At 44.0% G+C, this 19427-nt stretch overlaps 1 protein-coding gene across 3 annotated transcripts in view; it reads right to left on the bottom strand.

The window, feature by feature from the left end:
* Window positions 1–19338, bottom strand: part of LOC126532566 (kelch domain-containing protein 4) — a 52182-nt gene extending 32844 nt beyond the window's left edge. Inside the window, exons 1-4 of one of the 3 annotated variants that reach the window (XM_072287797.1) lie at window positions 19161–19338; window positions 18825–18916; window positions 18666–18744; window positions 9253–9351 (exon numbers count right to left, since the gene is read on the bottom strand). In XM_072287797.1, the coding sequence (XP_072143898.1) occupies window positions 9253–9351; window positions 18666–18744; window positions 18825–18916; window positions 19161–19247 (357 nt within the window). In that variant the 5' untranslated portion in view covers window positions 19248–19338. The other 2 variants (XM_050180154.3, XM_072287800.1) reach the window with 2 other exon arrangements.
* Between the last annotated feature and the right edge of the window lie 89 nt (window positions 19339–19427).

The following is a 19427-nucleotide window of genomic DNA, read 5'->3' as shown; positions in this document are numbered from 1 at the left end:
CATTGCGAATCGACTTGAACATACTAAAATACGATTAGAAAGGAGACGCATGCAGAAGCAAATATTTTCAACATGAGCTATTTCTATCAATTGATAGCAAGCTCATTCGTATGAGGCCAGAACTTTCTCACAAGTAATATTCTCTCACAACAGCTTTTAAGCAAACCTCAACTGTTCTCACATACTCTCAGCCCACGCACAACGCCTCAGTGTAGCTTTTCACTGCGTTAAAGAGTTTATTTCTTTTTGCACGAGGGACACCTGCATCTCGAAGCTCTTTTAAAGCAGTGGCACGCTTCCTCTCCCGTTCATTCTTTAATGCGTAGGTCCTTTCTGTTCTTGTCTTCCTTCTGCCACGCGTTCGCCCCACAGACCATTTGAAGCATCCTCTTGGTCAGTTGTACAGTCAATATCCGATTTCTTGGACTCCCTAGGAGCCGCGAAAACGTATGAAAGGTAGGGCAGTTCGAAAAAATGAATGCGTGTATTTTAGTGGTCTTAAAGCGCCCCTCATCAGGCCCCATAACAAATTTTGGTTATACGCTGGAACTTGTTATGTGTCCTCTAGAAGCGTTCTTCCGCAAAAAAAATTTTCAATTCAGCTCATTAAAGGCCGAGATAGAAATATTTTAGTGCAGCCAACCCATGATTTCAGGAGGTGAGCTCCACTGCCAAACAAGACACTCTTTCCACTTGCCCCGTCTAACCTCCGCAAGCGAAATTTCTTCCCTGCATTCTCCCACACCGGACCTCGAGGATCGCGTGACGCATAAGCTGACCCGCCCCCCTCTTTCACTTTTTTTTTCTCCTCGCTTTTTTTTTTTGTGTGTGTGTGATGCTGCGCACTTGCTCTGACGGCGTCGCACGCGAGCTGTTGTGATTGCCTCATTTCGTGCAACGCACAATTTTGCGCACTGTGTAAGAGAACACCTGACTAGCTGTGTAAGTCAGTGCTACACGAATACTGAGGCAGACACAAGCGGATCACAGAGCATGATCCCGCACTTTCGATGTCTGCGCAAGCGACTGCACGATGTGGGAACAAGCAGATGAAACGGAAGTGGAGTTCTCTTGCTGCGGTGCAAAGTAAAACAAAAACATGCAAACATCCGGTTTGTGTGTTTTATTATTTCTCCGAGACTTAATTCGTCTGTTCAAGCAACATATTACACAAATAACAGATGTTGCCTTGAATAATTCTTGAAGTCACGTGTCACCACGAGCGACGCCACAGTGCAAACACGTGTATATAGGCGCACTAGCATGTGTACGTCATCCTCCAGCTTGGAGCGCGGCGGCCGCGAGGAAACGGGAAAATGGCGTTCGGTTTGAAATTTCAGGTATTTCCGCGGTGCGTAGCGATGTAATACTTTGCAAACACGACTGTTATAATGCAATGCATGCTCTGCTCTTGTCAGCTCATAACGGCCAGACCTGCTAAGGGGCCCTTTTGGACTCAAATCACCACAGGCACAACCGAAAAAGCTCTGAATGCCTACCAGTATACTTATTAGGCATATCGATGCTCGTACTGTGACAGGAGTTCGCAGGTGCACGCATGTATAATTAAGGAATACATACTGTGTCCCGTGACAATTGCCCCTTTGCACACTTATGCTTCACCGCAATAATTTGGCTTATGCTTGACCGCGTAGCATTACTGTATAAGACGAAGCTGACTTTTGGGAACCGGCATTATGCAACGCGTTGTGCTTTACGAGCTTCAAAGACAATTACGAGGATGGCAAAGCCGGAATCGATGACATCGCTGACAGCGGCCAATTGTTTTAATGAAAAACACGGCATCGAACAGCAAGAAGCTTGGTAGCAGATGTCGAAGCAGCTAGGCCTAGCGTTGCCGCGGTGGTGGCTATTGCTGCTAACGGATCTGCATGCAAGAGCGCTGGTTCGAGGGGGCGAGGTAATCAAAACGGCGGCGGTGGTGGCTTTGATTAATGCGATTTCGGACCTGCAGTCAAGCAAAATGTCAGGAAAATCGGACGGCGAAGAGTCCTTGCGTGCGGAATTTCAGATGTTCTAATACATTGACTTTATGGGGTAGGTGATGGTGCCACGAAGCTGTCCGAATTATCGGGTGTCCGGAAAGTCTGTCGTTGACTGTACATTGGCAACTCCTCCAGCCAACGACACGGCGTCAAAGTAGATTTTTTACGACTCCTCTCTGTTACTCGAGCCAGCAATACCGTAACTTTCGTTCTCTTTCAAAATAATTACACCCAATTTTCCCTGATACAAGCACAAATTCCCTGAGTTTTCCCCAAGTCCTTCCAGACTATTCAAAATCCCTGAGAATTGCCCGGTTTTCCCGGTTGGTAGGCACCTTGCTATGTCTTCATCACCTTTCTGGTTCTCTGCAGCTCCATAGTCAACTTCCAGCAATGAATGACATGCCTTGGCAACACCTGGGCACACAAATCTAGTCAGGAGATCCTCAAAAAGGTGGTTCAAGAGGCCCCTCAGTACATGAATCTGAGGAGCCTGTGCCTGAAAAAGGCAGTTTGCCTTCTCAAAAAGTGGTATAACATTTTGGAGAAAAAGACAGCATGTCCTGTTTAGCTCTGATGATCCTCATGGGTCACGTGGCTGGCTACCCCAGAATCCTTAGTATGAAGTTGAAGTTTTTTTGCTTGAGGTATAGAATGAGCTCCTTTTCTCTTTAGTGAGAGTTCATCGTCATCGGTGCTTTTTTTCCCGAGGCCTGCAGCAGTCTTGTGAAGATGTGTAGCAGACTTTGGGGTCAGTGCAGGGTTCTTGGGGGTTTGTGACGAAGTCTTTGGAATTTGGTACAACTCCAAAAATAAGCTCTGCTTGTTGCACTGCTTTGTTTCAGATAAAGAAAAGCTGACTAGCGGTTGCCACTGGTCGAGCAGCCTCTTCAAACACTTTCCCAACGACAGCCAACGTGTCAGCGAATGCTTCAACATCTTTCTGACCTCGGCATGCATTTTTTGGAACTCTTTAAGTCTATCTTTCAGTTTCGAGCTTTTCTCTAGGTTAAAAAAAAAAAAAAAAAAGTCAACCAGAGCCTCATCAACCTTTAAAGGAAGATTCCTTTTTGGGCAGCCAAGTTGATGAGATGGCATGAGCAACCAACCCCTATCATACTTGGTTGAGCCTCTCTCAATACAGTAGAAACACTGTTTTTCTTGCCGATCATGACAATGGCATTGTCCGAACACATAGCCAACAGGTTTGCAACAAGCAAATTCCGAGACTTCATCTCGTCCAGAACCAGATTTGCAATCTTGTGACCCGTCGCTTCCGCTTGGATTGTCCAGAGGCAAAGAAGGCGGCTTTCGACTCTACTTGTTTCTTTAACGAGATATGTCGCAACAATAGGGTAAAGCAGCGTATCCCTATTGTTACTGCCATCCACAGCGATTGAAAATACTTGCTGTTTTAGGGCATCCAGCAAAGGAGTCTCCGCGTTGGCGGCCATTTCCCGAACAATTGACGTAGTCTTTGCTTGTCCACAGGCGTAGTGTTTTGCTTCTTCGCATTTGGGGAACATCTGGAAAAGCGGTCCGGCGTGATTGCTGACACTCAGCGGGATGTTGTGTTCAACTAAAAATGCCATGAACAGGCATTCTGCACGAATCACACCGAGGTTATCGTCGCTGCGTACAAAACTTGCTAGGTTTGGCTGGCTGTTCGCGGCTCGCACATATCCCTGACACTTTTTCGAAGCGATGTGGACCTTGATGTCAGACTTGCCGTCATGCAAGATGTTCACACCCCAGGCACACGTGGTGCAGAATCCACACTTCTCCCCTTTCTTCAATGGCACGAAGCACGGAAATTCCGCTGTGTAAAATTTCAAAAACACTTGTAAGTACTGTCGGGGCTTCGAGCCCGCCATTGCACTGCGAAGCCGCTACAGGCCTGAGTCGCACTGCGTCCGACGGGGCAGCTAGTCACACAAAAGGCGAGGCCAACACTAGAGTGACTGAAGCTGACTGAAGTCTAAACTCGCGCCCCCACGCGAACAAAGGCAACAGCATGGCAACAGGTTTGCGGAGGCGCTATAGGTAATATCAGCAATATCGAGCTTTGGAAATGGATTCGTGATGACCCCCCTAGTAGACGAGAGAAGTCATTACAGCTTAGAACGACAGAAAGCTGAGCTAGTTGGTAAGGATTCATTATGCAAAAAAGAGGTGTTCGTGTTGTCCACTTCTCTACTCTTGTGTCCTGTCTGCACGCCTCACCTCTTTTTTGCATAATGAAGTCATTACAACCTTGCAGCTGCTGCTGATGATACCACACATACGTATTGCCCTCTCGTGGTGGCGCAAGGTACCAGGGTGTAGTTTTACTACATTTTCAAGTTTTTTTTTTTCACAAATAAAATTTTTTCCGTAAAATTTCAAGCAAGATTTGTAAAATCCTAAGCCTGCTCGAAATTCGTACATGTTATGGAAAATTCGTAAGAGTTGGCATGTATGTAAATAACAAAGACATGATATTTGCCGCTTGCTACCGACCACCCAAAAGTACATCCACATTTTGCAATGAACTATTTGACTGTCTTAACCAAATTGTTGTTGAACATCCAGCAGCACCAATATTCTTGCTCGGTGATTTCAATTTCCGCGGCATTGAATAGGCTGTTAACTTCCGATCAGTGACTCTATCCTCATCCCAATGTTCAACCTTTCTTGATATATGTTGGATCTTTGGCCTTACGCAGCTCATTGAAGAGCCTACTCGCAATTTCTGCCAACATCCTTGACTTCGTCTTTACCACATCTCCAAATTCAGTTTCTTCCCTGTCAATTATACCTGGTTTAAGTGATCATTCCGTAATTCATTTTTCTATTCCCTTACGCTCGCCCCAGCGTCTAAAATACTGTACGAAAATTTGTGACTACAGTAGAGCGATTTTTTTCTCGATCAATAACGAGTTACAAAGTTTTAACGATTTCTTCTTTCCACAGTTCTGGGAAAGGTCCATTGCAGAAAACTACCCTCTTTTCAAAAATAAGGTTGAAACACTAATTGAAAAATATATTCCAACCCACCTATTATCTCCATGCAATCGGGATCCTTGGTTTAACTTATGTTTAAAATGGCTTCTTAACAAGAAAAAACACATTTTTTAACACTTCAAGCTGTCTGGGGGAACCAAAGCGAAAGCTACCTACGTAGCTATCACATCTGAATATAATGGCCATCTGCTCAGCCAAGTATTACTTTTTTTTTCTGAAACACTACCACATCTGCTCACAACTAATCCTAAGCTTTGGAACGTTATCAACGTATGCAAACCTAAAGAAATGGTTCTGAAAACTGATGCTGGATTTCCTGTCCCCTGTGAGCTTTGCTCAATGGCTTTTAACAACACATTTTCGCTATCTTTTTCCGATGCTCTAACAGATACTTCACCCTCCACACATGCCTTTACATACCTTGAGATGGATCCAATTTTGATCGACGTTGATGGCATACGCAATTTGATTAAAAAGCTAAACTTTCCTCATCAGCGGGTGGTGATAACAAATGACAAATTCCTTACGAGTACTGTAGCATATTCATCTACTTTTTTGTCATATACTTTCACTCATAGTCTTTGCAGAGTTCAACACAGCCGGATGACTGGAAGACGGCGAAGGCGATTCCCGTCCACAAGTCCGGTGATATTCATAACCTTTTATACTATCGGCCAATCTCCATAACTTCTATTCCATGGAAGTTATTAGAGCACATAATCTACTGCAACCTTGTTAGTCTTCTAGAGTCTAATAACTTTTTTACGTCACAGGAGCATGGTTTTCGTAAACATTATTCTTGTGAAACTCAATTACTAACCTTTACTAATGATTTGTCTTCAGCTTTAGATCGCGCTTCAGTGATTGATTGCATCTTCGTTGACTTCACATAAGCTTTTTGACACCGTCTCACATCGACTACTATTACTGAAACTTAGCGCACTCCATTTTGATTGCAGCTTGCTTAAATGAATTGAATGTTTCTTGCAGAATAGAACACAGCAGGTTTCTGTTAATGATCACGACTCTAAATGATGCTATGTAACATCCATTGTTCCTCAGGGGTCAGTCCTTGGGCCTCTTCTTTTTCTAATTTATATTAACGACCTGCCTGATTCTGTTCTTCTAATATAAGGCTTTTTTGTAGACAACTGTGTTTTGTACAGCGTAATTTCTAATGAGTCTGACTTCTACGTTCTTCAATCTGACCTTAACAAGATTTTCTTTTGGTGTCACACATGGCTTATGAAACTAAACATTAACAAATGTAAAGCTACGAGAATGTCTCGAAAAATTGACCAGTCTTCTCAAGGCTATGATCTTAACGGTTGCCCTCTTCAGTTCATCAACAGCTACAAGTATCTAGGCGTCCATATCACTAAATACCTGTCTTGGCAGAAACATATTCACCATGACACTTTTTTCACCTCCAAGCCAATTGTCATGCCGTATTGATCATAGAATGAAGGCTAGGGTAGCTCAGTGTAAAAGCATTGCATACCTCGAAGCCTTCATTCCGAAAACAAGTCAAGACGGGAATTGCCTTCCTGCCTTCATTGTCACTATCACAGATCATGATGTGTTCAAGACGGCTATCTGTGATCATGTTCTGCCTCTTTAGCGATTTTATCTTTTTCTTTTTACTATTGCCCCTCCTCTCTGTAATGCCTGTACGGCCTGAGAGTAAATAAAATGAAATGACATGCTTCACCGCAATATTTTCGCGTATGCTTCGCTGCGTAACCTTCCTGTATTCAGGCGAAGCTGACTTTCAGGAACCAGCATTATTTAACGCGCCGTGCTTTCCAAGCTTCGAAGCCAATCGCGAGGACCACAAAGACGGAGTCGGTGCCATTGCATACAGGGGCGAATTCTTTCAATAAAAAACATGGCGCTAAACGGCAAGAAGCTTAATAGCGAACGTTGATGCAGCTAGGCCTAGCGTTTAGCGCGGCAGCAAGGTAATCAAAACGGCGGCAGTGGTGGCATTGATTAATGTTGTTTCAGACCTGCGGTCACAGCAAGAAGTCCGGAAAATCGGACGGCGAAGGGTTCTTGCATCCAAAATTTCAGACATTCTTATACATTTACTCTATGGGGCGCGTGGTGGTGCCACGAAGCCGTACGAATTACTGGGCGTCCGGAAAGCCGGTGGTTGACTGTACACTCGCCTCCAGCCGACGACATGGTGTGACAAGATGTATTCTTTATGATCCCTCTCTATTACGTGAGCCTGCATTACTGCAACTTTCGTTCCTTTTCAATAAAATTACAGCTAATTTTCCATGATAGAAGCACAAATTCCCTGAGTTTTCCCTATTTCTAGACTATTCAAAATCTTTGAGAATTCCCAGTCTTCCCGGTTGGTAGACAACCTGACCATACTTGTCTGGCTTCTCTTGAGCTTGTGAGGCATACAAAATTTCATATGTAAGTACATTTAACACTTCTATACCATTTGTGTCACATACCCATTCAGGGGGATTGGCCAATGATGAGGATACCCAGTGGCATATACCCAGTGGCCCAAGAATGAAGTAGGCCAAATATAAGAAATTCAAAGAAGTCATTCCAAATTGTGCTCCCCCATTAGGAGCTGTGTGTGCTTTATAGACGCCTACGAGCCAACATTGTACGTACAGGTTCTATGCCGCGATTCATTGTTTGATTATGTAGAATAGAGGTGCACTCTCTGGCTATTGGTCAAAATTTCGTACTACATTAGCTGGAACATTTAGTGGTACATACCCAGTTGTTCGAGAATGAGGTAAGCCAAATACAGTCGAACTCACTTATAACGATACCGGTTTTAACAATATATCGGTTATAACAATGAGAAGCTGCTGCACTGTCAACTTTTGTATGTTTTGCATGGTGAAATGACCTGCTTACTACAATGTCCTGGTGCCACATTATCGGTTATAACGAAGTCTGAGCCGGTGTCCGAACCAAAAGGTAGTGAAATGCAAAATCCTTGAAAAGAAAAAAAGAAAACGGGAAATTTGAGCCACTGCACAATAGCCCACTGCTCAAACGACCACTGCGCACTCAATTTTCCAGCCTTCTCCGAGCGCCTCTCTCCCGTCGCCTTTCCACACCTTCAAACACGAATGGGCTGCGCCCATATCTCTACGCCGCACCACCCTCCGAAACGATAATAGACCGCGCCAATTGCACTGCTCGCATCTTGCTCGCTGGCTCCTCATTCAGCGCAATTCTGCAAACAGCGTAACTGCCCGTGTTCCTCTTTGCTGGTTGCGTCGAAATCATTCCTGACCACGTGGTTTCTCAGCCTCTTTTGACTCGCCGCCGAAACGGAAGATGACTGACCTGCCCGCTGATAACCGGCAATGCATCACATTGCCAGTGAAAAAAAAAGCACATGGCTATAGATTTGGAAACTAAGTGCTTCTAACCGATGAGGCGATCGTCGCGAACGTGCTTGCATTAGATAGCGACAGCGACGATGGCAGCGATGGAGCGGTAGGGCAGGCTGCCTCAACATTGTCCTCATAGGAGGCCTGGCAGATGATTCAGTCCCTCCGGGGCTTCGTTTTTGCAAGGAACTTTCCGCTGCACTACGTGGAGCACCTGGATACCTTGGAGAAGGATGCCAGCAAGGCTGACAGACATAGGGTTTTCTCGTGCAATGCAGTGCGACGTATGTGGTGAGCTCGCCTCAGCGTTTCTTCTGAATTTCTGAAGCTGACAGGCTGCCACAACAACCTCCTCGCATTTTTTAAAAGGCCCCTTTTGGGCCCACCAAAGTGCTGCCTCGGCAGCGCTCGCATATCGCTTGCCACCCGTGACCCCTCCTTGCAGTTATAGCAGTGCCATTCTTTAACGCCGACAGCTGTGGATTGTTACATGCAATTGGAGTGCCCAGGAAGCAGTTAAACGAGTAAGCACAATCAGCAGCCAGATGGAGGAAGGTGGTGGGGAGGGGCACTGGCCTCCTCGCCATTATAGTTCTCTAAGATCAGCTTTGCCATCCCCCTATTTTAATTTTTTCATGCAGCCCGGTTTTAACAGTTATCGGTTATAACGATAGAATTTTCGTGGCATTTGAATATTGTTATAAGTGGGTGTATAATAAATTCAAAGAAGCAGCTGCAAATCATGCACTATCTCCCCCCTTTGGCCCTTGATTGCACCAGTGCATGCACCACAATCAGCTGGTACTGGAGTCTCTGAAATTACATTATAATTAAGGTTTCAGATAAGCTAGGTACAATTGAGTTACCTGGTGTGCACATCTTGGAGGTGGCAAGTTGGGGCACTTTACAAGAAGCCAGTTGTTCTTCTTGATGTTGTACAAAAAGAGCTCATTGTACATAAATGTCTGGAAAAAAACAAGAAAAAAGTAATGCAAACGAATCACTTAGTCATCCCCTATTAACCAAGTGCTGCACTAAATTTGTTTCGCTTTAAATTTGATATATTCAGGTGAAAAATTTACATTGACCACGACTTCATTCTTCTAGACAGATTATTATGCAGGGAACATGTAGATGTCACGGATGCTGCAGCTCCTATATAAATTAAATTTGTTAAATGCAATAAATCAGATTCTATCAGCTGATGGAACCAAATTTTCTGTTGTATATTTCATAAAATTGCTAAATTTTACAAAATGTGAATACACCAATATTATGTTTACAATACCGTAGCATAGTCCCATAGAACACAGCCACATCTAATGCCTATGTCACACGAGCACTCGAAAACTCTTACGTAAGCGGTCTTTTACCAAGTTGAAAGACTTTTGATTGAAGAGGTGTTGAAGACGATCTCTTTTTATTGTTTCCTTCTGGACACGCTATACGGAAAGCGTGGCGATAGTGTTCAAAACAAAACCGGCCAAAATAAACTGATGTATCTCGAAGTATAAAGTGAAAGCTTATTTTATTACACGGTTTTCAAATAAATTTAACACCACCAGATTAAGAGATGTTAATGTAAAGATTTATTGTAGTTTAGAGAGTGTTCGACTTGCTTCGAAAACTTGTTGCCTATGATGGTACAGAAGAAAATGAGCATTACTGGGTTTACTACACCTTCTGCGAGACATAAAATTTTTTACCATGAGCCTAGGTGACAGAAAAATACACATTTGCTTAGTTTTTTAAGAATATAATAATTGCTGGCACCCACTGGTTTTGAGGTTACTCCTTTTCAGCCATAAAAGAGATTGACAAACTCCGCTTCCAGAAAAGACCACTTTTGAAAAAGAGATCGCTCCCTGTCGTGTGTCTGTGAGCGAAACACTTTTTTTTTGGGAGAAGTCTTCTTGCTCAAAAGCCTTTCGAGTGCCAGTGTGACAGGGGTATACATGTAATACACTTGAGTCCACAAATGACATTACCATCTAAAGTGAAATTTCAGCTACTACAAAAAGCTTGTATAAACACACAAAAAGTTTTATAAGGAGACTACGAGCAAGACATCCACTTATGCCAACCCAGTGCCAGGCTCAGTTCGGTTACAATGAACAAAATCAACCATAGGTGTAGCACCGTCAGTAGGGGAAAGGAAGACGGCTGCGTGGCGCCCCCAAGGCGCATGCCACATGGCACATGCAGCTCAGTGCAGCCAACCAGTACGGCACCTGGCTTTTATCTTGAGCTTTTTCTTTCCTTTCTGGCTCACAGATGTGTTACTGCTGTGATTGCTTCACATAGGACACTGCAGCTGTGCGGCACATCGCCTTAGTGAAGAATACAGATGGTCACTCAGCTATTATAAAGGAGAAAGGGAAGGGAAGTGCTACAAAAAGCAAACACAGCAACTACAAACCTTGGAAGCGATTATGTCAGGCCACATTAACACATTCACCATGGCATGGGTCATCGGTGGGTGATGGCAGTTATTCCCACTGTGGGGCTGTGCATAGCTTTTCTGCAGTGCACGAGCATCATCTTTGCTAGAAATCAACGAAAATAAAAAATTCTTGTTTCTGGATGGATGGATGTTATGAGCATCCCCTTTAGAACGGGGCAGTGCGTTGCGCCACCAAGCTCTTGCTATTATACTGCTTAATGTCCTACCTAGGTTAAAAAAAAAAAAAACACTATGAACTCCCACAACCAAATTTTCTGATCACCTTTTGCAAACTTTGCTTTTGTACGTCTCCGTTATTTTTCTTTCCCTACTTTTCTTCCACCAGTCTTCCAATCGCCTCTTACTAATCTCCTATTGCGGACATGTTTACTTTCCCCCTTCTCTCGCTGAACCAAAGGGCTTCAAGGAAGCCAGTGATTCCTAAATTGACCGCTGGGCAGATATAAAAAAATAATTATGCGGTTTTACGTGCCAAAACCACTTTCTGATTATGAGGCATGCCATAGTGGGGGACTCCCGAAATTTCGACCCCCTGGGGTTCTTTAATGTGCACTTAAATCTAAGTACACGGGTGTTTTCGCATTTTGCCCCCATCAAAATGCGGCCGCCGTGGCAGGCATTCGATCCGGCGACCTCGTGTTCAGCAGCCCAACAACGTAGCCACTGAGCAACCACGGCGGTTCACTGGGCAGATATCTTCACATTCTAATACAACATGCTCCATTGTTTCCCTAGCGTTGCCGCAGCAAGCACATGCTTCTTCTTCCTTCTTATATCTTGCTTTATAAGTGCATGTTCTAAGGTATCCTGATCTTGTTTCGAAAAGTAATGAGCTTCCCTTTGAATTATCACAAATTTGATTTCGTTTTTTCCTCTTTAGTTACTCATGGCAGGTTTTTTTTCCATTGCCGCCACCCAAGAGATTATCTCGGCCTCTCCGATTTTCCGCTTGACGTTCTTTGTTGCTGTGTTGCTTACCATACAGGCCGCATACTTGCTGGTAAGCTTTTTATTTCTTTTCCTCCACTGTGAATCAATGTTTTTCCTGTACAAATACCTCAACACTCTCCCAGCCCATTTACTTTCTTCCATATTCCTGTCGTTCTTCATAATCAATTTTACTGTGAGCTTCTCTCACTTCAAAGCTTGTCCAGCCCATATCAGCCTGCACAGCTTCATTTGTAGTCTTCCTGTGAGCGCCCAATGCGAGGCGTCCCACTGACCTCTGGTTGCCATCAAGTCCTAATTGTACCCCGGATTCCAAGCAAACAACCGCATTTTCAAATCTAAGTCCTGGAACCATTACACCTTTCCACATACCCCGGAGCACCTCGTACCTATTGTATCCCCCTAGAGCTCTGTGTTTCATTATGGCTGCATTTCTCTTCCCCTTTACTGCTATTGTTTTTTTCCTGTGTTTCCATATATCTATTGCCTTCATTTATTCATATATCAAGGTAGTTACATTCTTTTAAGCCAGGTATTTTCTGGCCCCATATTGCCACTGCCTGTTCACTGTTTTCATTGAATACCATAACACCTCATTTTTTAATGCTAAATTTCAAACCCAAATTCTCACCTCCCTGTCCACAGATATTAGCCAGACGTTGCAGATCCCTTTGCTTGTTAGCTAGCAACACAATGTCGTCCGCATTTAATAAACCTGGAAGCTGCTGCTCTACTACTGTGCCCGCCTGTTTGTAGGAGAGATTAAGCCCGACATTACTTCTCTCTAGCGCCCTTTCCGTCCTCACCATGTAGATCATAAACAGCAGTGGGGACAAAGGGCACCCCTGCCTCAGTCCCTTGTTGATATCAACTTTCTCCTTGCTCCTCATCCCTTCCCATTCCACGCAAACGGTATTTTCTAGGTAAATCTCTCTCAAAATCTGTAGACAATCGTCGCCTAAGCCTTCCCCTTCCAGAATATCCCGCAAAATGTTGCGGTCTACGTTGTCATATGCTCCAGTAATGTCTAAAGAGGCCACATATAACGGTCTGTTTTCTACTCTTGATATTTCAATACACTGAGTAAGAACAAATAAGTTATCATCCAAATGCCTACCTATTCTGAAGCCATCCTGAAGTTCTCCCAAAATGCAATTATTCTCTGCCCATGCTCGCAGCTTTAATTTAATTGCCTGGACTACTAACCTGTATATTACCAATTTAATGGTCAACAGTCTATTAACCCCGACAACAAACTACAGGGGTGCTGCGAGCGTGGCTCGCATGACGTCATGGAACGGACTCACGCCTGTCGTCTGCTGCGGTTCGGGCAGTGTCCGGGCACCTTCTGCAGTGTTTTCATTTGTTCACTCTCGTTTCTTCTGTTTGTATAATTATGGCGGTCATCTCAAATATGCTTTTGCAACGTCTTCATTCGCGAAAATTTATTCAAAGAGCGTATTTCTTCGACGACAATACAGTTCTCAAAGGCAACACTACAGTGCCAGCTGAAGGAGCGCAGACCAGCCCATTGAGGGTTTTTCACACGCTGGTCAACAACCACAAAAACATAGCGTATAAATATCCAGTTATGATACCATACCTGCCGCGGCGCAACAAGTATGTCACGAACGCTGGCCGTATACGACTTGTACAACAGTTAGCTTGACTTTAGTCCGCTAAAACAGGTTTGCTCACATTGAGTAGTTCATGGTATAATATCGAATTTTTGCATTTCTTCACAGATACGCTCAGCAGTAACACGAGAATTTAACACTGCAGTTTAGATTCTACCAGTACCACTTGCTTCTTTAACTGCTTCTCAAAATTAGGCAGTTCTTCACATGTTTAAGTAGTGGTAATTTGAAGTAAAGCTAATTGAGGCTTACAGTTGTTCGCAGAATACGAAAATATATGCACCAATATATATCCCCTTTTCCGTGCTACACGTTTAACTCACTTCAGCAATTTACTGGTGTTTGTTGCTTGAAGAATATACATGACGAATCTGTTTGGCGAACTGACACAGGTTGCTTGGCATAAATATTTTTAGTGAAATATGCCTTTTGGACCGTATGGCTGCAGCGAGAAAGAAGCCGAAGCGTCATTCATTAGTAGTACGGGACATATTCAAGATATCATAATTCCCCGGTGGAGGGTCGAAAATCAAGTGAATTATATAAAGCTTGTGGTGTCTGCCTTATGAAGGTTTGCGAGGTTCTCTTTTATGTACTGACGAAGCGAATAGTTCTCAGTTTGTATAAATAAACAATAGTGAATCAGGACCTGGTAGGCAGAAGCGCCCGTAGGCCCACTAAAAAAGCAACAGCACGACCAGCAAGTTGCCAGCCCACTTCTCATTCAAGCCGGTAACTGAAGTGGATTCTGCCTCATTCAAAAACCACCACACCTTCTCACTTCTCTGTTTACTTCGACAACCTCAAAACCTTTCTCTCGGCTCATTTTCCATATCGCCTCATTAGCAGCCACTACGGCTTTTTGAATGTGACTGTCACGTACAGGCACCTCCGGCACCATGCACACAATGATCTGCACCCGAGGGTACAGCTTGTGCAAGTCGTCCACCCCCTTCGCCAATTGCTGGGCTAGTCCTGTCCCTTGACCTACACAAAACCCAGTGTCCATCCTGGAAATGTCCCTACCGGCACTCTTCTATCGCCTTTCACCTTCTCCACAATTGCTTCTGAGCACCTAGCCAGGCTGGAGTCGCCGGCGATAATCACCATTTCACAATCTATTAGTGCCAAGGCCTCTCCCTGCTTCCCTTTGTCATCCTTTCCCACGTGATTCGGACTTGACAAGGGGTATTGACCCTTGTGTTCCTGCTTTTTTTGCATGGCAGCCTCAAGGTAGGTGCCACTCTTTCCAACTACCCCCTCCCCACATTGCACGCATTCCACATGCTTTGCCGGCACTCCCTCTCCTGTCATATCAGGAGACTGCATTCCACTGTCACAACCATTCTCGTTCACGACGGCCCTGTTCAGCTTTTCCTTGGCTGCTTGAAGTCTTTTTTTCCACCACCCTCTGTGCAACACGCTCCATATTTAGCTCATTTTTGAGCTCTTCAGCCTGTTTGACAACTCGTTGCAGCGCCATCTGTCTGCAGTTTGATGAAGTTTCAAAGGAGCACAACTTCCTGGTGACTCACCTGTGGGTCACGATGCATCACAGCAATTTGACAAGTGACCCACTGGTGGATCATCCCACACAGGAATCAGGATTTCAAAAAGTCCTGCTGCAGTGAACGTGTTAAATATGTTGAAGATGTCCTCTTCAAATGGTTTGTGAGCAGCAGGATATTCAACGTTGCCATCACCGGACTGGCAATGCTTGCTAAAGCCAAGGACCTTGCCTCTGTCTACGAAGCATGCAGGAATGAGCTGCTTTTAGGGAAACCTGGCTTTTCCTTCTCAGAAGATATCTACGAAGAGATAGTACAATGTCAGTTCAACCTTGTGGACGCAGGCTGCCATTGGAGGCTTTTCCAATTGTGGGCAAAAACGGGAAGATTGATTCAGCCAACAATGAGGTAGATGTCTTGGAGAATATCTCCGATGAAGCAGCTTTTGAGCTTTGTAACAACTTCCAGGTGTGGAGGCCTCCAGTGACAACGAGCACAAGCAAGAAACCAGCAAGCCCCCAAATACGCCTCCAGTGATCTCAATATTGACTGCCTTAATCATCATAGCCTTACTCAAGCATCTTGTATATAAACCAGGGACTTGACCTACATCCATGCTGACAGGTTGACAAACTTGTATAGTGCTGTTATCAATTCGACATTATAACTTAAACTAAGGTTACTTAAACTGACCTCACTCATCAATTTCTGCTATAAGAACAGTGTGCACCTTTTTTTTTTGGTGTATAATCAGTGCTGCTTATTTGTGTTTGCTGTTCTCGCAGTTACTCTCAACTGGCATCATACCACACGACTGGAAGGTGGGGAGGGCTGTTCCCATCTACAAATCAGGTGACAAGAACTCTCCACTTAACTATCGCACCATCTCACTAACAAGCATACCTTGCAAAATCATGGAATGTGTCATTTATACAGAAATTATGAAATTTTTAGACGCAGGAAACTTTTTTCGTTTTTCACAGCACGGATTTTGAAAGGGATTTTCCTGCAAAACGCAATTGGCAGTTTTCCTTCATGATCTTCACACTAATCTAGATACTAACCAGCAGAATGACGCAGTATTCCTAGACTTCGCGAAAGCATTCGATAAGGTACCACATCAATGACTATTACTAAAACTATCTCTGGCGAACGTGCACCCCGATATATTGCGATGGATTGAAGCTTTCCTTAGTAACCGCTCACAGTTTGTCCTTATTAAAAACAGCCCATCTGTTTCCCTACCGGTAACTTCTGGGGTTCCACAAGGATCTGTCCTTACGCCTCTCCCCTTCTTAGTATATATTAACGACTTACCCCTGCATGTATCCTGCAATATTCGCATGTTTGCAGATGACTGCGTTGTTTACCAAACAATTACTAACATGTCTGACCAAACTTCCCTTCAGGAGGATATTAAACGCTTGCAACAATGGTGCGATTGCTGGTTAATGACACTTAACCCAAATAAATGTAAAGTAGTTGTGGTATTTTGCCGTCGACGTAACCCACTAGCTTACCCATACACAATAAATAATGCAGACGTAGAAACTGCGCAGTCTTACCAATACCTTGGTGTTGCCCTTACTAATGACTTGAAGAGGGGTTGAAATCTGGGCCAGTTGGTACATACTTGAAGGAAAAAAACCAGTCAAAAAACACAAAGGACAAGAGGAGAGGTTCACACCACAACGACTGGACTATCAACTGAGCTTTATTAGAATCGGTGTAATCCCAGCAAGGCCAGCAGAGCATGCGCAACTGCATCATCGCTAATCACAGAGCATGAAAGGTCAAGAATCGCTTCTATCATGACCGACCTAGAAATGCAAATTCTTTTTCAAGTAAGCGCACCGAGGTTGTACTAACGCAGTCGTCACCTAATAAACTGATGTAGTATGCTTCCAGGATTTCTCGCTCTTCTTTGGCCTTGCCCCTACCAAGAATCGTCACATTGCTGAACAAAGGGTAACAACCAGATTCATTGCAATGGCGAGGCAAGTTTGCACTGTTATCTGACCCCAGGGAGGATAACCCAGTCGTTGTGGTGTGAACCTCTCCTCTTGTCCTTTGTGTTTTTTTACTGGTTTTTTTCATTCAAGTAATGACTTGACTTGGAGCACACATATTACTAACATCATTTCATCTTCTAATAAATCTCTTTTCTAAAACGAAACCTAAAGCAGGCACCCAAGCATGTGAAATTGCTAGCCTACAAAAGCATAATCAGACCTAAACTCGAATATGCATGTGCCGTATGGAGCCCTCATCAAGCATATCTAATCAACACACTTGAATCGGTGCAAAACCGTACCATAAGGTTTATCCATTCAATGTATTTTTATGATGTCAGCGTGTCAACATTGAAAAAAGAATCCAGATTGGTTACACTCGCTAATCGCTGTCACATCTCAACTCTCTTTATCATATCTTTATCATACTCCACTTAATCAACCACCATACATTATTGCCGCTGCCCGTATATCACATCGCACTCGGTACGTGTACCAAGTTGGCTGCCCTAGCACTCATACTACCACTTTTTCAGGCTCATTCTTTTTTCACGCAGCAACAGATTGGAACAACCAGCCCCACCAAATTGCCGCCACAACCTGTGCACCTACATTCATGCAAAAACTAACAGACCATTTTTCAGAATTAAAGAAATGTATGGGATATGCTATCTATGTGTGTACTAGATGGAATTATGTACCTAATTTTCATGTGTGTTGTATTTAAAGCTTGTGCTCTGTTATCCTTAAACTGATGTATAATAAATATATGTATGCCCACTCCTTATGTAATGCCCCTATGGGGCTTTTAAGGTAATAAAATGAAAATGATAAAGTGTCTCCTGCATATTATTAAGCTTTTCATGAATATTTCTGAGGGCAAGTTCAATTATAAAAAAATTTGATATAGCAAACACATTTTGTGCAACTAAAGTGTTCATTGTACCTGGACTCAACTGTAACTGGCACAGACAGTTGAGTCCGGGTACCTGAATGGAGCTCCACGGTAGCAGTGGGAGGCATGGCACAGAGGCCAAAGAGCACTTCCCCCACTTGTGAGGCTGTTCTTCAGCCGGTGCTCTCTATTCTCCAGGCAAGAGCAGCGCCCAGCGAAGAAGCCAACGAGAATGGATAATGATGAGAATGTACAAACGAGGAGGATGAACTGCATATAAGTGCTCACAATATTAGCAGTTACGAAGTTTTTATCTGCTTTTCTTGATTCATCCAATCTGACAACTACTGGCCATGCTGTTCGAATTGCCGCTACAGCTGCCTGCTTGTGTTACCCCTCCCTCCCTCCCCCTTTTTGTTTTTCTTTTCCGCAAGTCCCACTAATAAAAATTCAATTCTTGAAGTTTGCCCTGGCCCGGCTGGCTGCATTCACCATATGATGTTTTAACAATGTCCAGTTTTGTGATTCTGGCAATCCCTGCTAGATAAACTAATTTTTAAAGTGAATGTGCTAGGGCATTGCGACCCATCTCTCCAGTATCGTTATCTGCTGAATCACAATTGATGTCAGCACGCGCGATGCGCTTTACAAACTCGTACGGTGCTTCTGTGATGCTAACTTGTACTTAGATGTAGATCCATGTGATATACTTGCACGTGTAGGGTTCTTAGTGAACAACTTGCGAGCATTTGACCCATTGGCGGCTTAATCTGTTTTACGATCGAACTGCGGTTGTTCAAAAAAGTGTGCCATACCTTTTGCCCATTGAAGTATTCTCCACCGAAAAGCAAAAGCTGGTCTTTTTCAGGATGCACACACAGGCTAGCGCCGCTCCTGCAGCGAAACGAAAAACAAACGCGTGAACGACAGCACTTGAACAGTGGACCGTATAATGAACATGGCCAATTCAGTACCTACAAGACGGAGGCCCCACGAGCTCTTCAGTAACTGCTAGTCTTTTGCGATCTTCTTCAACAAATTGTGCGATGAGCTTTTCTATGTCATCCTGAAATTGGGAAAAAGAAACGAGTTTTGTATGCGAGGTACTACCGCTCCGCCGAATGTAAATACCTCGCCCTTCGCGGCCAATTCCTTCTTCAATTTCTGTGTTGCTTTTTTTTCTGTCTTCGCGATAGTCTTTTCCGCGCCCTTGCCTTTCTTTTTGTCCTTTTTCCCCATATTTTACAAGTGTCCGTTACCACCACGACAGGCACACGCACATGTGCAGCTCGCGATATTTTATAACCTACCTCAAACCGCTTACTTCGCTCCGTAGTGCCCGGCCAGTGCACTGGCCCGGCTAGCCCGGGTCTATGGTGCCGGCATGCCGGCATCATGACCAGCCGGAATAGGCGGAGTTTAATCGAGCAGACTCGAATCACCGATACAACACAAACAAGTGCTAATTAGAGTGTTATTTTTTACGAGCATCTACTGTAGTAAGAATTATTTTCTTCCGCGAAGTAAGATAGATAACGGTAGTGTTTACCATCTTACCAGGCGACAAAAAAAAAAAA

Source organism: Dermacentor andersoni, chromosome 1 (assembly GCF_023375885.2).
Source record: "Dermacentor andersoni chromosome 1, qqDerAnde1_hic_scaffold, whole genome shotgun sequence".
Taxonomy (NCBI): Eukaryota; Metazoa; Arthropoda; class Arachnida; order Ixodida; family Ixodidae; genus Dermacentor; species Dermacentor andersoni.
Note: the sequence above shows the minus strand (reverse complement) of the source record. Positions and strands in the feature narration are given on the sequence as shown.